The following is an 18304-nucleotide window of genomic DNA, read 5'->3' on the forward strand; positions in this document are numbered from 1 at the left end:
TTATGATCACACATTCAGGATTTACTGGGAAAAGGGCGATATAAAATATTATGTTCCGTTAGTTTGTCATATAAATACACACGTCAAAAAATAATCCTTTGCCAGGCCATGTGTCTAGATTTTTCATTTGGAAAATATGATCATTATAACTATCAACTACAGAACACCAAACTGAATACAGTCCTTTCCTGAGGTCTTGCAAACTTAATCTGGCAACACTTTGGAAAAGTACTACTTAAGGTTCTCAAGAGCCCAACGAGCCCTCTGGCTCTTCCAGTGGGCTCAGCCCTAAATATTGAGTCCTTTGAAAAAATTATGAGTTGCAGGTGTTTAAACTTTCAAGTGTTTTCTTTTGGTCTCTTCATTAACTGCTAAGTAACCAGTCCTTAACAACAAAAAAGGATTTTACTCTATGAGGACGATCTTTACACTTAATGCACTTCTGCATTTTTCTTCCGTCCACTTTCCTTCTTATCTCTTTCAACCAAACGTTTCACCTCTTTTCTAAACTCCATTATTTAACAAAACACCAAACAAGAATAAAATTAACCCAAAACACCCACTCCGTTGCATTGCGGTTCCATTGGCTTGAAAACGAAGGAAGTTTGTCCCTTGCGGTGATCCGTCCTAGTGTTTGCCTGCAGCAAGATGGCGGCGGTCTCAATGTCAGTGGCGCTGAGGCAAGCGTTGCGGGGGAGAAGGGCAGCGGCTGTAGCTGCCGTTTCCGTTTCCAAGGTTCCTACCAGGTAACAGCATTGTGAGCCTTCTTCAAGCTTCTCGGGTCTCTCCACTTTTGCGGAGGTCTCTGCTGCTGGGTCCCGGAGAAGGCCTCGGGAAAACGTCCTCTGCTGACCCTTTGCACGGGAGAGGGCGGGCGGATTTGGGACTAGCTGCGACCTGGGGAAGCTTGGCCAGGCCAGCGGGGGCGTGAATGCGGGGAGGGGGGAGGAGTACCTCTGGTTTCTTGGAACTTGGACTGCTGCTGTGAGGGGTCTGCGGAGTGGGGCTGTCTCCGGAGCTAAGAGCCGAACCCCCAGAGAGAGAGGGGGCGGAGTCTCACTCATTTTTCTCCCCACTTTCCTCACCCCTCCATTTTTTTACCTGTTTGCCCATCACTCCAGTCTTTACTGGAGGGTTAAATCACTCCCTCCCCTTCCACGGCTTTAGGTGATATTGATTGGGTTTCTGCACTGAAAGATTGTTTTATTTATCAGGCTGCTTGGGAGGAAAACTCGGTTGGAATTCAACGTTAGTAAAAATATCACTGCTAGTAGTACTGGAAAGTAATTTTTAAAGGACTGGTGGTAATGCCGGGAGTTTTCCCATCCAGAATTTTATTAAAGCCTCACAGTGATACAGTAATTCAGAGATTGTTGTCGTTCATTGTTTTGCCTTGAAGCATTTTTGTGATGGTGATTTCTTTTTCGACTTCGTTACTTAATCCTCCATTTCCCTATTTTTCTGAATTTTCCTGACTTTATTATAGTACTAACACAACAGCATGCGCGCGCCCGCGCGCGCACACACACATTCTAGCATTTTTGTCTGCGAAGAGTTATTTTGTTTCATTGCTATTTTCACAGCTTGTTAGTATAAATACTAACCAGGGCTTATGTTCAGTATCTTCTACATGAGTGCTTAGAACAGCGATGGAAAGACTGGATGGACAGATATGAAGGGGTGGGAGGAATGGGAGTGGTTAAAAATTGAAAAGAGGGTCTAGTGAAACGCTAATTAGTTTAGTGTTATATTAAACATAAAGGGAATACAGAGAGTTAGAACTAGAGTTAATTAGAAAGGATTTCTGGAGGTAAGTTTTATTAAGGTTTTAAATAGTGGATGATGGATGGGAAAGATGATGTCAGTGGCTTATGAAAAGTCTTGAAGGCAATAATAGAGCGATGTATACATAATATAGTGTCATGGAAAAATAAGAATTGTAAGATTGGGGAAAGGTAAGTTTGTACAACAGTTAACTGTTCTACACATGAGTATTTCTCTAAGGTAAGATGCTCCACTGGTTGACTTACGTCTAGAATAGAGGTGACCAAGGTTAGTTCTTATTCTTCTAGATATTATGGGCATTAATTTTGCATTCCCTAGAAGTTCATGGTATTCCTAGAACTGAGAACAAATTTGAAGGGTCCCTGGCTAATCAAAACATGGATGTATGTCTAAGTCACAGCCATTTTGTTAGCAATTTATAGTTGTCGAAGTTAAGATACTAGATTTTGGAAACTTTGCTAATTAGTACTACTTATCCACATTTAAAGAGTTTCTGCTTGCAAATGTGTTAAAAGAGATTTGAAAATAAAATTTTAAATCATGTAAGATGACCTTTGTTTCAGACTTTAAAAAACTTAAAAGCCAAGGAAAACAAATTTTAAGCTCAAGTGAAATGATACATTTATTTGCTTTCTTTACCACCTTTTTTACCCGAGGAGCTTATGTTGTTCACTTCACCTTGAAAGAAATTTATGGCACTTCTCTCTTAGATATTATTTGCTTTTCGGCCTTAAGCACTCTCTTCACATTATGTTTTGAGAGGAATGAGGATCTGAAAAGGTAGAGCGTGGAAAGAGAACCAATTATTGGGGACATCTGCATCTAAAATTCATTTTATTGCTTAGAAAATATTTGCAAATGATGTGACATTTCAGATCACTTCAGTGAAATGAGGGGGGATAGAATCAGTAAGGCCCTCTATAAAGAAGGGAGTAGTGAACAAATATAAATACTGAAGAAAAGGAACTATCAGCAGAAGGAAAGAAGCAGTTAACTGCTACATTAACTTTTATGAATTTAACTTTAGTATATCTGTAAAAACCCAAAGAGCAAACCAGAAAAACCCAACAATGTGTACACATAAGAAAGAGGAAAAATTGTTTAAACAGTGTAGTTGATTCAGGTGATCTAGTTGCTGAGATCCTGCTTTAGAGTGAGTCTGTTTCCACATGCTTCTTACTTGCCTGGGCTGAAGAGAGGGGGGACAACCCCGGATATATGGCCTACATTTATTCTTACTTTCCCTGACTTTCCTAAGGGATTGTCCAGGGTAAGTTTAACTATTTAGGATATTAATCTAAAATCAGATAAAATGGCACTCTATTTCAAAATAGCAATACTTGGGACTCAGGACATTTGATACAGTGTTTTTGTTTTTGTTTTCTTTAACCTATTCATGCATACTTACCTCACCTAGCCCTGTTCTATCACTTCTCAATTGGACTGAGTCTTGTGTTTACCTCAAATATAGCTCCTTAGGGTCTTCAGAGGGTGTTAATTAATACTGGTGGGGACTGAGTGTTTGGGACCTCTTTGTGAGGCCTATTTTGTGCTCCAGTCTCTGGCTGTATTTTGTTGCTATGTTTCCTTTTTCAGCGTTAGATAAGCCAGTATGAATATGAGTCTGTAGGAACCTTCAATGAGTAAGAGGCACTAAGTTTGATAAGAGTTCTGTGTGTATTACACCTTGCTAAGAAACTGTCTCAGCCCTAATTTGAAAAACATTTAGGACATTTAAAATCAGTAGGTTAGCTTCTGCTTCAGATAAGCTGGATAAACAAATTCCTCTGAAGGGCAGCTACTTTTTGCTGTCTGGAACATATCAAAGCCAAGTTTTGTGAGCTTTCAATGTTTCTAATGTGTTTTCTAATAGGTTTCATTGTTTTGTTTATTTTCCTCATTAAAAAATACCCATAATTAGTTGGTCTGTTTTCATCAGTAGCAGACATCTTTGTTTATTTAAATATTTTAACACTAGTAAATATTAGAATAATGTCTTGGCACATAGTAAACCATACCTAAATAAATGCTGATTTTATTATTGGTTTGAATAGCCTGAATATTTTTCTTTTCTTTAGTCTCGATGGTGGATATCGTGGTAGATGGTATTATTATTTATAATATTAATTTCCATTCCCTGTGACAGGATTATACATCACCACTCCATTGGCCAAGTGACTTGTTTTGACCAATGAATTTTTTTTTTTCAAGGGGACCATCTCCTCTACCCGCCATATTTTTTTTTTTAAATATTTATTTATTTATGGCTGCATCGGGTCTTAGTTGTGGCACGGGGGGGTCTTAGTTGTGGCACGGGGGATCTTTCATTGCGGCGCGTGGGCTCGCTCCTCTCTAGTTGTGGTGCATGGGCTTCTCTCTAGTTGTGGTGCATGGGCTTCTCTCTGGTTGTGATGCACAGGCTCCAGAGGGCATGGGCTCTGTAGTTGTAGCGCATGGGCTCTCTAGTTGTGGCACACGGGCTCAGTAGTTGCTGCACGTGGGATTAGTTGCCCCGTGGCATGTGGGATCTTAGTTCCGGACCAGGGATCGAACCCATGTAATCTGCATTGGAAGGCAGATTCTTAACCATTGGATCACCAGGAAAGTCCCTTGACCAATGAAATGTTAACCAAGAATGTTATACCATGTCAAGCAGAAGCTCCAAGAGCTGTCCCATGTTTTGCCATGTCATTTTTTCCTCTGCTTCCCTGGTGGGATCTTTTTTTTCAGCCTAGATCCTGGAATAAAGATAACATGGAGGAAAGCAGAAGCTGATTCTTATAGGTTATATAAAATGTAAAGTGACAGAAACAAACTTTGTTATAAGCCACAAAGTTGTTTGGATTGTTGGCTGCCTCAGCATAACAACCTATACTGACTCTTCTACACACAAGTGAGCGTGCACACACACACTTGAAAATGAGCAGGTTATTTTTTTCTTTAATAAATTTATTTATTTATTTATTTTTGGCTGTGTTGAGTTTTCGTTGCTGCGTGCAGGCTTTTCTCTGGTTGTGGTGAGTGGAGGCTACTCTTCGTTGTGGTGCACGAGCTTCTCATTGTGGTGCCTTCTCTTGTTGTGGAGCACAGGCTCTAGGTGCACGGGCTTCAGTAGTTGTGGCTCATGGGCTCTAGAGCTCAGGTTCAGTAGTTGTGACGCACGGGCTTAGTTGCTCTGCGGCATGTGGGATCTTCCTGGACCAGGGGTTGAACCTGTGTCCCCTGCATTGGCAGGTGGATTCTTAACCACTGTGCCACCAGGGAAGTCCCTAAATAGATTTTTTTTGTACTCAAGCACTTCTTTGACAAGTGTCCTGATACCTCTTTTGTTTTCAAATTTAAAACAGAGGTGGAAATGAACTTAATTTGAGAAAGGGTACTCACAGAGCATGACAGCTCTTTAGGAATAATAGTAACTAAATGTGATTATTAGACTTGCTGTGTGCAAGCTACTTTACATGAAGTTTTTAAAAGCTGATAATACATGGGACTTAATGAAGAAAGATGGGGCAAATTGATTCCTGTATAATACATTTTAGAGAGGTCTCTGGGTATGGGGTGAATGCAGAATAAGACCATTTCAAATGGAAAAGCTTCTAAAATATACCCTTTGGTGAACATTGAGAATCATTTTTATGATGTTTATTCTGAGTACAAATTAATAATGGCAGCTAACATTTATTTCTCACTGTGTATTAGCCACTGTGCCAAGGACGTTACCTTTGTTATCCCATTTCTTACAGTAATCCTACAACTCACATGTTTTTATTCTCATTTTTCAGCCAAAGAAACAGATTTTAAGTTTACATTACTAGGAAATGGTCTGACTTAGCAATTTAAAGGAATATGTTGACTTTTGCAGAGAGAAATATTATGTCTGGTAATAGTAAATTAAAATCTCAGTGTCTTCTCTGTTTTCTTTTTAGCAAGGTATATATATATATATATATTTTATTTTGTGTTGGAGTATAGTTGTTTAACAATGTTCTATTAGTTTCAGGTGTATAGCAAAGTGATTCAGTTATACATATACATATATCTATTCTTTTTCAAATTCTTTTCCCATTTAGGTTATTAGAGAATATTGGGCAGAGTTCCCTGTGCTATACAGTAGGTCCTTGTTGGTTGTCTATTTAAATATAGCAGTGTGTACATGTCAGTCCCAAAATCCCAGTCTGTCCCTCCCCTCAAGGTGTATCCTGTATTTAAAAGACTATCTGATGCTCTTTACTTTCATTCCATTGTTCCTTTTATACAGCTAGAGTCTCCAATTGAGGAATTAGGGGATTTTGTGGTTATTTTTGTGGTAAGGATTTTTTCCCCTAAATTTTGTAATTATTTTTGATGAGAGACTTTGTATAGGTAACTTGATTATTATACTTTCTTACACTCTTAAACAAAATACATGTAAGGTATGAATTAAACAAGGTATACTGAACATATTTTTCTTTTTCTTCACTCTAGTGATCATTAGGAAATAGAGTTACCGTATTCTGCTGCCTTTAAAAACTATCAAGTGTCTGCTGTGCTTTCTGAGTTCTTGTGTCTACTTTTTTTTTTTTTTTTTTTGGCGGTATGCGGGCCTCTCACTGCCGTGGCCCCTCCCGCTGCGGAACGCAGGCTCCAGACGCGCAGGCCCAGCGGCCACGGCCCACGGGCCCAGCCCAGCCGATCCGCGGCACGCGGAATCCTCCCGGACCGGGGCACGAACCCGCGCCCCCACATCGGCAGGCGGACTCCCAACCACTGCGCCACCAGGGAGTCCCATGTCTACTTTTTAATAGTGTTTTTGTATCCTTCCTTGACTGGTCTGCTCCCCTTTAGCAGTTCCACTGCCACTTTTCGTTTATCATGGATTTGAATACCAAGCAAGTAAAACCTGGTAGAATTTTGTGTAAAATGAAGTAGGCTTAATAAAGCTTTGATAATGGCTGAAATTTACTTTGTTGTGATTAAAGCCTTGAACTTTTTTTTTTTTTTTTTTCCTGTACACGGGCCTCTCACTGTTGTGGCCTGTCCCGCTGCGGAGCACAGGCTCCGGACGTGCAGGCTCAGCGGCCATGGCTCACGGGCCCAGCCGCTCCGCGGCATGTGGGATCCTCCCGGACCAGGGCACGAACCCGTGTCCCCTGCATCAGCAGGTGGAGTCTCAACCACTGCGCCACCAGGGAAGCCCAAAGCCTTGAACTTTTTAAAGGTTGACAGATAATACATATAATACATGAGCTCTTATTATAACTTTTCTTTTTTTCAGTTTGCAGTATCCAGAGACCCTGATGGAACCTTTGCAGTGATCAGATTCTTCATAACAACTTTCATCTAAATATTTGGATATTTTAGCAAACTATTCTAAGACTTTTGTCCTTTAAGTAATGGCATGAGAACAATTCAGAATTTCTGTTTCAAATTTTCTTTCTGTTTGTTACTGAGTATTTTAGTAGGTGTATACAACCTTAGGTTCTTTAGAACTAGTTAGTTGCTCAAATGTGACCTTTCCTCCTTGTCTTTACTCACTAGACTTTAATTTTTCCTCTATGGGATCATGCTCCAGTTCAGTTGTTTTTAAAACCTTGCTGTGCATCAAAATCACTTGCTGTGTGCATAAATAATTCAGATGCCTTGGTCCCAGTATATATTGGTTCAGTAAATTTATGTTGAGATCTAGCTCTGTAGTGATTCTGAAGGGAAGCTAGGGCTGAAAACTACTGTTTTTGGTTTTTTTTGTTTAATAGTTTCCATGCTATGTCTTGAAGGACTTCAAAATGCATTTTGCCTTAGGCGGAGGAGATTTCCAGAAACAAATGCTTCTATTTTTGCATGTTTTCCTAATCTAAGTTTTGTTTTTCACCCATGTATTGTATAGAGGCTTTTTCTTGGAGAAACTTTCCTTTGAGGCAAAGCAGGCATTTTGATAATTTTGGAGAAAGCAGGCCATGTTACTCGCTCTCCAGAGACTCTTGTTCTTCCTTTTGGAAGGGCTCAGGTTTAATATAGCGCAGCTGTTGAACTCTGCCCTTCAGAGTTTTAAGAAGAAAGTGTTTTATCCTTTAAAATGGAAATGCCTTTTTTAGGGAGGTGGTCTTTGGCTGGATATAGTTCTCTAAGAAAGCTTTTCTAGAGTTCTTTTGTTTCAGTGATTTCTTAGAATTGTTTCAGATGTTGAGAGCACTGTCTCTGAGAGTAAAGATCTGGCTGCTTTTCTAATGTGTTTTGCTGTATCCTTAACAAAGCTAGATGAAGAGTTTATTTCTTTGTGTTTTCTAGGACTTAAAAATATGTTCTTTTCTTTATTCAGCCACTCCATACATAAGTAAATGGTCCTTGAATAGGGTTTACTAGACGAAAGATCCTGTTCTAGATGACTGTTCAGCAAGCCATATGCTTCTCCTAAAAATGTCAGTCTGTCTTGATGAGCTTTAAAGTGAATACAGATGTTTTGGCTCTTTTGAGGACTACCACCCTTTGTGTGGAAAGAGTACTTATTTTTCAAGAAATTTCTTCAATATACTTATAGAAGTTTGCATGAAATTTATAACTTTTGTCTTTTAAGTCTAATGAAATTAGATTTAATTAGACATTAGTAATTTGAATTTAATTGTAATATCCTTAGTACAAATGAGATTTGGAGAAATAAACTGGGTCTTAACAAGGCTTTTGTTAAGATTTTGAATTTATTTGGTCTTTTTAAAAATTTGGAACTTAGAGTGCTATTTAATATTTTTATGCAATGAAAGGTGATATTTTGGCAGGAAGGGATACCTTTTTAGATGTTTGGTGTCTTCTACTTTGGTAGGTTAACTGTAGAAGTTATAGTTCATATAATGTTTGAGGTGGAAGAAAACTCTTGGATCATCCTGTCTGACCCTTTGTTTAATGCAAGAATCTTCAGAACGTCCTGCTTCTTGATCATCTAGCAGTTGAGGAATATATGGTGAATTACTGGTGGCCCTAGAAAACCCTCTATATTTTTAGGCTCACTGGTAAATGAAGTTTCTCTTTAATATTATATGGAAAAATTCTAACTCTCGTGCACATGTCAGCTCTTCAGATAATTGAAGACATTTGTCATCGGTCATTCTCCTTCTGAGTCTGTGCTCCAGGCTTAGCATGTCTAGTTTATTTACCCCTAATTAATGACCAGATTTATTACCTCTTGGTACTCCTTAGGATGACTTTCATTTTTTTAGTATCTTTCTTTGAACTATATACTGTATTTTAAACTAAATGAGATGATCAGAAGTGGTAGTCTAGTGAATTTAAACCAAATTAAAGAAAAGCTATTGACTCTCAATATTGACTGTTGACTCTCAATATTGACTATTGACTCTCAATTGGATTTAACATTTTTTAATTTTTAAAATTATAAAGAAAAATCCACTATTTTCCTTTTGGTGAACAGTTTTTAGAATTTTAACAAACATATGGATTTGTGTAACCATCTCAATAATCAGTGTACAGAATACCAAAGGACTTCACCCCAAAGAGTCCCTCCTTACCCCTGTAATCTCTGGCAACAAATAATCTTTTCTTCATCTCCATAGTTTTGTAATTTTGAGACTGTAATATAAATGGAGCCATATGGTATACAACCTTGTGAAGATTGGTTTCTTTCACTTAGCATAATGCCTTTGAGATTCTTCTAAGTTGTGTGTATCAGTAGTTCATTCTCTTTATTGCTAAATCATATTCCATTGTTTGGATATACCACAGTTTATTTATCCGTTTACCCCTTGAAGAACATTTCAATTTTTTCCAGTTTTTTTTTAAAAATTAATTAATTATTTTTGGTTGCGTTGGGTCGGTTGCTGTGTGTGGGCTTTCTCTAGTTGCGGTGAGCAGGGGCTACTCTTCTTTGCGGTGCATGGGCCCCTCATTGTGGTGGCTTCTCCCGTTTTGGAGCACGGGCTCTAGGTGCGCGGGCTCTAGAGTGCATACTCAGTAGTTGTGGCTCATGGGCTTAGTTGCTCTGTGGCATGTGGGATCTTCCTGGACCAGGGCTCGAACTTGTGTCCCCTGCATTGGCAGGGGTTCTTAACCACTGTGCCACCAGGGAAGCCCTTTGTCCAGTTTTTGACCGTGGTAAATAGAGCCACTTTAAACATCTGTGTACAGGATTTTATGTAAACATGATTTCATTTCTCTAGAGTAGATACCCAGGAGGAAGATTTCTGGGCCGTAGGTAATATACTTCAACTTTATAAGGTACTGCAAAACTATTTTTCAGAGTAGTCATACCGTTTTGCTTTTCCAGCAGCAATGTTTGGAAATTTAGTTGCTCTGCATCCTTATTAACATTGGTATTGTCAGTATTTTTAAATTTAGCCATTTTAATTGGTGTCTAATAATAATTCATTGTGTTTTTTATAACAACTTTATTGAGATATAATTACCATATAATTCATTCATATAAAATATATGATTTGATGGTTTTTAGTATATTCACAGAGTTGTGCAACCATTCAAAATCAATTTTAGAACATTTCCATCACTCCAAGAAAAAATCCTGTGCTCATTAGCTGTCACTCCCTGTTTCTCCCTTCCCCTAGCCCTAGGCAACCACCAATCTGCTTTCTGTCTTTTAGGTTTGCCTACTCTGGACATTTCATACAAAGAGAATCATATGTGATCTTTTGTGACTGGCTTCTCTTAATGTTTTCAAGGTTTAACCAAGTTGTAGCATGTATCAATACTTGATTCCTTTTTATTGATGAATAATGTTCTGTTGAATGGACATATCACACTTTATCCACAAGTTGATGGACAGTGGGTGTGTTTTCACCTTTTGGCTAGTATGAATAACATTCTGTGAACATTTGTGTACAAGTTTTTGTGTGACACAGGTTTTCACTCTTTTGGGTATATACGGAGGAGTTGAATTGCTGGACAATATGATAACTCTGTGTTTAGCCCTCTGAGTAACTGCCAGACTCTTTTCAAAGTGTCTGCACCACTTTACATTCCCACCAGCAGTGAATGAGGGTTCCATTGGCTTTACAATCTTGCCAACACTCGTTATTACCATCTTTATTATAACCATCCTAGTGAGTATGAAGTGGTATCTGGTGGTTTTGATTTGCATTTCCATCATGGATAACTCATGTGGTTTTAATATGTATTTCTCTAATGGCTAATAATATTGAGGTGAAGTGTTTGTTATGTCTTTTGCCAGTTTTTAAGTTGGGTTGTTTATTTTCTTATTGTTGAGCTTTGAGAGTTCTTAAAATATTCTGGATATAAGACCTTTGTTAGATATGTAGTTTGCAAATATTTTCTCCCCATCTGTAGCTTTTCTTTTCATTCTTTTAACAGTATCTTTCAGAGAGTAAAAGTTTTTAATATTGATAAAGTTCATCAGTTTTTTTCTCTTATGGATTGTACTTTTGTTGTCATATCAGAGAACTCTTTGCCTAACCCCAGGATATGAAGATTTTTTTCCTCTATTTTCTTCTTGAAGTTTTGAAATCTTTTTATTCAGATCTGTGATCCATATTGAGTGAATTTTTATATAAAGTGTGAGATTTAAGTTGAGCTTAATTTTTTTTTGCAAATGGACATATATTTGTTCCAACCCCATTTATTGTAAAGACTATTCTTTTACCACTGAATTGCTTTTGGACCTTTGTCAGTAATCAGTTGACTATATATATATATATATATATATATATATATATTTTTTTTTTCCCCTTTTGCGGTACGTGGGCCTCTCACTGTTGTGGCCTCTCCCGTTGCGGAGCACAGGCTCCGGATGCACAGGCTCAGCGGCCATGGCTCACGGGCCCAGCCACTTCGCGGCATGTGGGATCTTCCCGGACCCGGGCACGAACCCGTGTCCCCTGCATCGGCAGGCAGACTCCCAACCACTGCGCCACCAGGGAAGCCCAATCAGTTGATTGTATTTGTCTGGGTCTGTTCCATTTATCTAAATCCATTTGCCAATACCACATAGCCTTGATTACTATAGCTTTATAGTTAATGTAATTGAGGAGTTGTGATTTTTCCAATTTCATACTGTTTTTCAAAATTTTTTTAGCTATTCTAGTTCCTTTGCCTTTTTGTCTAAATTTTAGAATTATTTTTATCCATATCTTTGAAAAATCCACCTGAGGTTTTGATTGGTGGTGTTTTAGATCTATAGATTAATTTGAGGAGAGTTGTCATTTTTACTATGCTGAACCTTCCAGTCTATATATATGGACGTCTCTTCATTTATTTATTGATTTCTTTCATCAGTGTTTTGTAGTTTTGAATCTGCAGATCCTGTATGTTCTGTTAGATTTATGCCTACGTATCTCAATTTGGGGGAGCTGTGGTAAATAGCCTTGTTTTTAAAATTTCAGTTTGTAATTGTACATTGCCATATATAGAAATAGGACTGATTTTTGTGTGTTTGACTTTGCAGGCAACCTTGCTATATTCACTTGTTAGTTCTTTATGTATTTTGTAGATTCTTGGGGATTTTTTAAGTAGGTAATCATGTAGTATGTGAATAGGGACAGTTTATTTATTCTGTCCAATCTCTATACCTTTGTTTCTTTTTGGTTTCCAGAAGTGTTAAACAAGGGTGGTGACAGTAGACATTCTTGCCATTTACTGATCTTAAGGGAAAGCTTTCAGTTTTTCACCGTTAAATATAATGTTAGCTAAAGATTTTTTTGGTAGAAATGCCTTTTATCAGATTGAGGAAGTTTCTACTCCTAGATTGCTAATAGGTTTTAATCATGAATGGATGTTATATTTTATCTAATGCCTTTCTGTATCAGTTGATATATTATTATGGTTTTTCTTTTTTAGCCTGTCAGTATGTTGAATTATGTTGATTTTTCAAATAACTGAAGCAGCCTTGCATTCTCAGGATAAATCCCACTTGGTTGTGTTATTTAATTCTTTTTGTATACTTCTGTGTCTGATTTGCTAATACTTTGTTGAGGATTTTTACATCTATATTTATGAAGGATATTGGTTGTAGTTTTCTTTTTTTGTTCTATTTTTGTTTTGATATCGGTATAATACTGGACTCAAAATGAGCTAGGAAGGACTTCTTCATCTTCTGTTTTCTTTTGAATTGCTTTAGTTCCATCCCACAAATTTTGATATGTTGTATTTTATTATCTTTGGGTTCAAAATATCTTATTTCCCTCCAGACTTCCTTTTTGATACATGGATTATTTAGAAGTGTTTTAATTTCCAAGAATTTGGAGATTTTTCCTCTCATCTTTCTGTTTCTGATTTCTAGTTTAATTCCATTATGTTCTGAAGACCCGATTCCATGGGGTTTCCCTTTTTAGTTTCCGTCTAGGAACTTGTGGCTCTTGCTACCTTGTTTTGTAGTGCAGTCCTACAGTTACGTTTGCATCAGGGGCTAAGGGATGGGAGGACAGAGAGAGAAAAAAACCAAAAAAGCAGTAGGTGTTGGTCCTACCTTCTTAAAATCACAACTTCAATGAATGGAGAAGAAGGTTTCCTTCCCTCTAGTTTTTGGCTCTTGCAGGTTTCCATGTATGGAAGCCATAGGATTGCCTACCATTTGGTGCACGAGAAAACAAAGAAAAGAGAAAAAAATGGGTGATTTCCCACTCAGACATTTCTGTTAGTTCCCCTTCTAGCTTCTTGGGACAGAATGCTTCTCCTTCAGAAGTGCTCATTTCTAGGTTTCCAGTTGTATTAAGTTCAGGCAAGGGCTACTGGAGGGAAAAAATATGGTAAACTCGTCTCTGGTTGACTGATACTTTGAATTCTGGTAATCTTCCCTGATCTGCTTGCTATTTACTTTTCAGTGTTCAAATAGCTTTTCCAAGCATCGTGTCCAGAATTTATGGTTGTATTCAGTGGGAGAGACAGGACAGAGTGTGCTTACTACATCTTACCAGGGCCAGCTAGCCTAGGATGAATTATTTAAAAGCTAAATTCTAATATTTCTTGCATTTTAGTACATCTGAATAGGTTTAAAAAATCTGAAAGGTGACCCCCCAAAAAGTTCTTCATAGAATCAGATTCTAAACCATTGATTCTCAACTGTGGTAGGAGGAAGAAACTTAGAAATGGGCCAGAGAAAGGGTTTAAAAGAAAATACATGTGCATTTGGTTGAAAATTATGACATTTAATAAAAGATGGAAATTTGTTGCCCATGTAAATGGGCAGAAAAATACATTGAGTCACTGTTTTAGACCACCAACAAATAAATCTTAATTTCTTTGAGAGGATATAGGAGTCAGACATTTATTTTGAGTAACTGATGGAAGTTTTGGTGACTTCCTTCTAGAGGTGTATACACTCAAATATATAAAATCAAGAGTTACATTTCCAGGGGATTCATGGATCCCAGGCTTTTGTAGCCCTTGCATAGAGAGCATTAGATCTTATACGACGTTTTGTTTATACTAGCTCTTGTGTTAGACCGTTCTCAGTTGCAAGTGACAGAAACCTAGAAACTCAAATGACTAGCATAGACAAGAAGATGGAATTGGTTTATATTGGTATTATCAAGCAATGAAAAGGGCAAGGGTACTGCTAACTGGTCCCAGGGATCAGAGCTAGAAAGCTACTAGGTTCTCTCTCTAATTTGTCTCTGCCATTTGTCAGCTACTACTTCAGCTTGTTTTTTTTGATGTGGCAGATATCATAGCTGTTGGAACACAATAGTGTTCAGCTATTTAACACTGAAAAACTGAAGTTTTTTTCAGGCTTATATCTCATAGCTTTATCATGAGGGAGGGACTGAAAAACCCTTTCTTTGGTACCAAGCTTTAAAAATCTTGGGGGAGGGCTTCCCTGGTGGCGCAGTGGTTAAGAGCCCGCCTTCCAATGCAGGGGACACGGGTTCAAGCCCTGGTCCGGGAGGATCCCATATGCTGTGGAGCAGCTAAGCCCGTATGCCACAGCTACTAAGCCTGCGCTCTAGAGCCCGTGAGCCACAACTACTGACCCCGCATGCCACAACCACTGAAGCCCACACGCCTAGAGCCCGTGTGCTCCGCAACAAGAGAAGCCACCACAATGAGAAGCCCGCGCACCACAACGAAGGGTAGCCTCCCGCTTGCCGCAACTAGAGAAAGTCTGCACGCAGCAACGAAGACCCAATGCAGCCACAAATAAATAAATAAAATAATTTATAAAAAAAAAAATCTTGGGGGAATACTCAGTTGAGTAAGATTAAACAGACTAAGGGTTTACTGTGATATAGTCATTGTTTGTAATTGTAGTTATGCTGTTGTATCATATGCATATAGGTTATAGAAACTCTGGAAGTTGGTTGTAATGAAAGCTGGGCCCCTTGAACAAAAATTAAGAACCAAGAATATTTTATTTATTCATTTATTTTTTATTTTTTGGCTGCGTTGGGTCTTTGTTGCTGTGCGCAGGCTTTCTGTAGTTGCTGCGAGAGGGGGCTACTCTTCATTGCTGTGCGAGGGCTTCCCATTGAGATGGCTTCTCGTTGCAGAGCACAAGCTCTAGGCGTGTGGGCTCTAGATAGAGCACAGGCTCAGTAGTTGTGGCGCGTGGGCTTAGTTGCTCTGTGGCATGTGGGATCTTCCCGGACCAGGGATCGAACCCGTGTCCCCTGCATTGGCAGGCGAATTCTTAACCACTGTGCTACCAGGGAAGTCCCAAGAACCAGGAATATTTTATATTGCAATATCTTTAGGGAACAAATAATGTTTGTATATATTGTATAGACTGATCTCTTACCTGTTTCTTAACTCTGGGATTTTGCTTGCTAAGTTTGCTCACTCATTCAATAAATGCTTGTAGTTCTTTTCTAGTCTCCAAGACTGCAATTCTACACTTTGATAGGATGTATGCCTTTGGAGCATCTGCTTTGAGGATGAATGTGTTAGGGTAAAAGTGTTCAATCCAAGGATAGGTGATCATTTCTTAGGATCTTGTGCGTGGGCTTTGTCTTAGATTGTCATTTCCCAAAGAAGAGTATGAGACCAAGACATGGGTATAGGTGGTTTATTTGAGAGTTGACATAGGAACTAGAAGTGAGGAGCTCTGGAGTGAGACTGGGAAGGAAGGAAAAAGGGTGATAATTGAGATTGCTGCAGTGAGCAAGCAGTAGGAGGCTCAGTTCCACTGGAATCTCCTAAGCATACAGAATGCCTTTCAGTATTATCCATTTGAAAGCGGAAGGCTTGAACATTTATCTACTGGTTCTCATTTCCCTTTGGTTGGAGGTGTTAGCTCTTCTGTACTCTGAGCTATACTAGTGCTCCTGAAGACCCTCAGGCATAATGAGTTCACTTCAGGTGGGATACTGGATGATGACCCGAGTCTGAGCTTCTGTAGCTGTGGCTGAAAAGAAAAATGGGTCAAAGGAATGTAATGTGAGCACCAAAGGTATCGGTTATAGACTTCCTTATAACTCAGGAGTCTCTGCAACCTTTTTTGGGGAGAGGGGAGTTGCTAATAAGAATTCTTTTAATTTATTTTTTAAAGTTTTTATTTTTTAACATTTTAATTAATTTATTTATTTTTGGCTATACTGGGTCTTCATTGCGGTGCATGGGCTTCTCTGGTTGCGGCTTGTGGGCTCAGTAGTTGTGGTGTGCAGACTTAGTTTCAGTATGTGGGATTTTAGTTCCCCGACCAGGGATCGAACCTGGGCCCCCTGCATTGGGAGTGCAGAGTCGTAACCACTGGACCACCAGGGATTGTCCTAAGAATTCTAATATCTATAATTTATTGAACACTTAGGCACTGTGGTAATTGCTTTATGTATGTTATTTCGTTTCATGAAAGTGAATGATCTCATTTTAGATGGTCTATTGATAATTATAGTTTAATCTATTCCTAGGGTTGTAAATAACTCATATTTATTAGAATTTGCTTTATTCACCAATATTCTGAAGGACATGACAAAGGATCAGGACACTGAGGTCTTACAACTCATTCAACTGTAAATAATAATAGAAGTTCTCTAGGGAAGAGAACAATTCCATGTTTAAAGAATTCATGATGGCATAATACTCCCGTATTGTGTACCAGTTGACCAGTGACTGTAACATCCCAGCAGACAAAGGTCAACCTACAGAGTTTTCTTTGAATTTGAGAATGTAACAGGTACTAGTGGCCAGTAACCTAGTTGATCTCATTCTCTGGGTGAGCATATATTTTCCTTTCACTGACACTGTCTAAATGATTTAATGGTAGTTATGAGAACTTTTTTCTACTGCTATCTTTTTTTTTTTTTTTGCGGTACGCGAGCTTCTCAGCGCTGTGGCCTCTTCCGCCACGGAGCACAGGCTCCAGACGCGTAGGCTTAGCGGCCATGGCTCACGGGCCCAGCCGCTCCGCGGCATGCGGGATCCTCCTGGACCGGGGCACGAACCCGCGTCCCCTGCATCGGCAGGCGGACTCAACCACTGCGCCACCAGGGAAACCCCTTTACTGCTATCTTTTAGGCTCTTGCTCCGGTCCCACTGTCTTCTCTGATTACCTTGGTGGTAGCCTTGTTGTCCATCTTATTAATGTGTTTCAGCATACCATGTTAGTAGTGGTATGGATACAGTGTGCATCTGGGGTTATTTCACAAATTTCAGTTTTCTTTTCCTTTAGTTGAGACTTAAAACATTGGTATTCTGCTGCTGCTGAAGTTAATGGTTTAAGTACATCTTAGTTACTGCTTGTAAATGGCCCCTCTTTAGGGCTCAAGTTTTTATTTTGGTCCCCAATTTAATCTTTTGGTTTTGAGTTCAAACTGTTGATGTGGCCAACTCCCTTAAAATCTCTTTACTTAGTGTCCTTGACTCTAGCTTTGGGAAGAACTGCTTTCCAGAGATTTTCTTTTAACTCCCGATATTAGCCATGCTGCCAGGCTAATTCTTAGTTTCTTAGCTAATTAGCTTCTGGCTAATTCTGCCATTCTTAGCTTTTTCATACTTGAAATACTGTATTGGCGCCGTCACATCAGTTAATACAGTAGTTAGGAGCACATGTTTTAGAGTCAACTACCGACATTTGAGTGCCACCTCTGACATTTCTTGCTCTGTGTCTACTTTGTGCCTGTTTTATGTTCTGTAAATTGGACATAATAATCTGTTTCATAAAGTATATAAAGTGCTTGGGGCAGTGTGCAGCATATGCTAAGGCCTAATAAATTGTAACAACAAAATTATCATCATCATTAACATCATCATCATTATTCTTTCTTTTGTGGCTTCTTTCTTTTAGTTTTTATTCCTTTCTTTCTTCCCTACCTCTTTTCCCCGCTCCTTTCATAAGTCTTACCTATATTCTAGTTCCTCTTCCTGGATTATTAGAGCATCTTAGATTTTGTCTGTTTATTTACAGTATTTTATTCACTAGTATGTAAAAGATTTATCTGCACCTGGCTTTTTCCAGATCATGACCTCCCATGCACTCCTCAGCTCAGTGTAATCTATTTTTGTATCCACCATTCCACTGAAATAGCTTTCATCAAGGTCGACAGTGAACCTGTTGCTAAATGAATAGACTCTTCTCAGTACTTATCTTACATGACCGTTGCAATCCAAAAGGATGACTTTCTCATTCTTGAAA

At 38.8% G+C, this 18304-nt stretch overlaps 1 protein-coding gene across 1 annotated transcript in view; it reads left to right on the forward strand.

Annotated features, from left to right (window-relative positions):
• The first annotated feature begins 623 nt into the window (after positions 1-623).
• NDUFS4 (NADH:ubiquinone oxidoreductase subunit S4) overlaps positions 624-18304 on the forward strand; it is a 119207-nt gene continuing 101526 nt past the window's right edge. The window contains exon 1 of the mRNA XM_079918752.1: positions 624-746. Coding sequence (XP_079774878.1) covers positions 649-746 — 98 coding nt within the window. The 5' untranslated portion in view covers positions 624-648. The remainder of the gene's footprint in view (positions 747-18304) is intronic.

The sequence above is a fragment of the Stenella coeruleoalba genome, assembly GCF_951394435.1.
Source record: "Stenella coeruleoalba genome assembly, chromosome: 3".
NCBI lineage: Eukaryota > Metazoa > Chordata > Mammalia > Artiodactyla > Delphinidae > Stenella > Stenella coeruleoalba.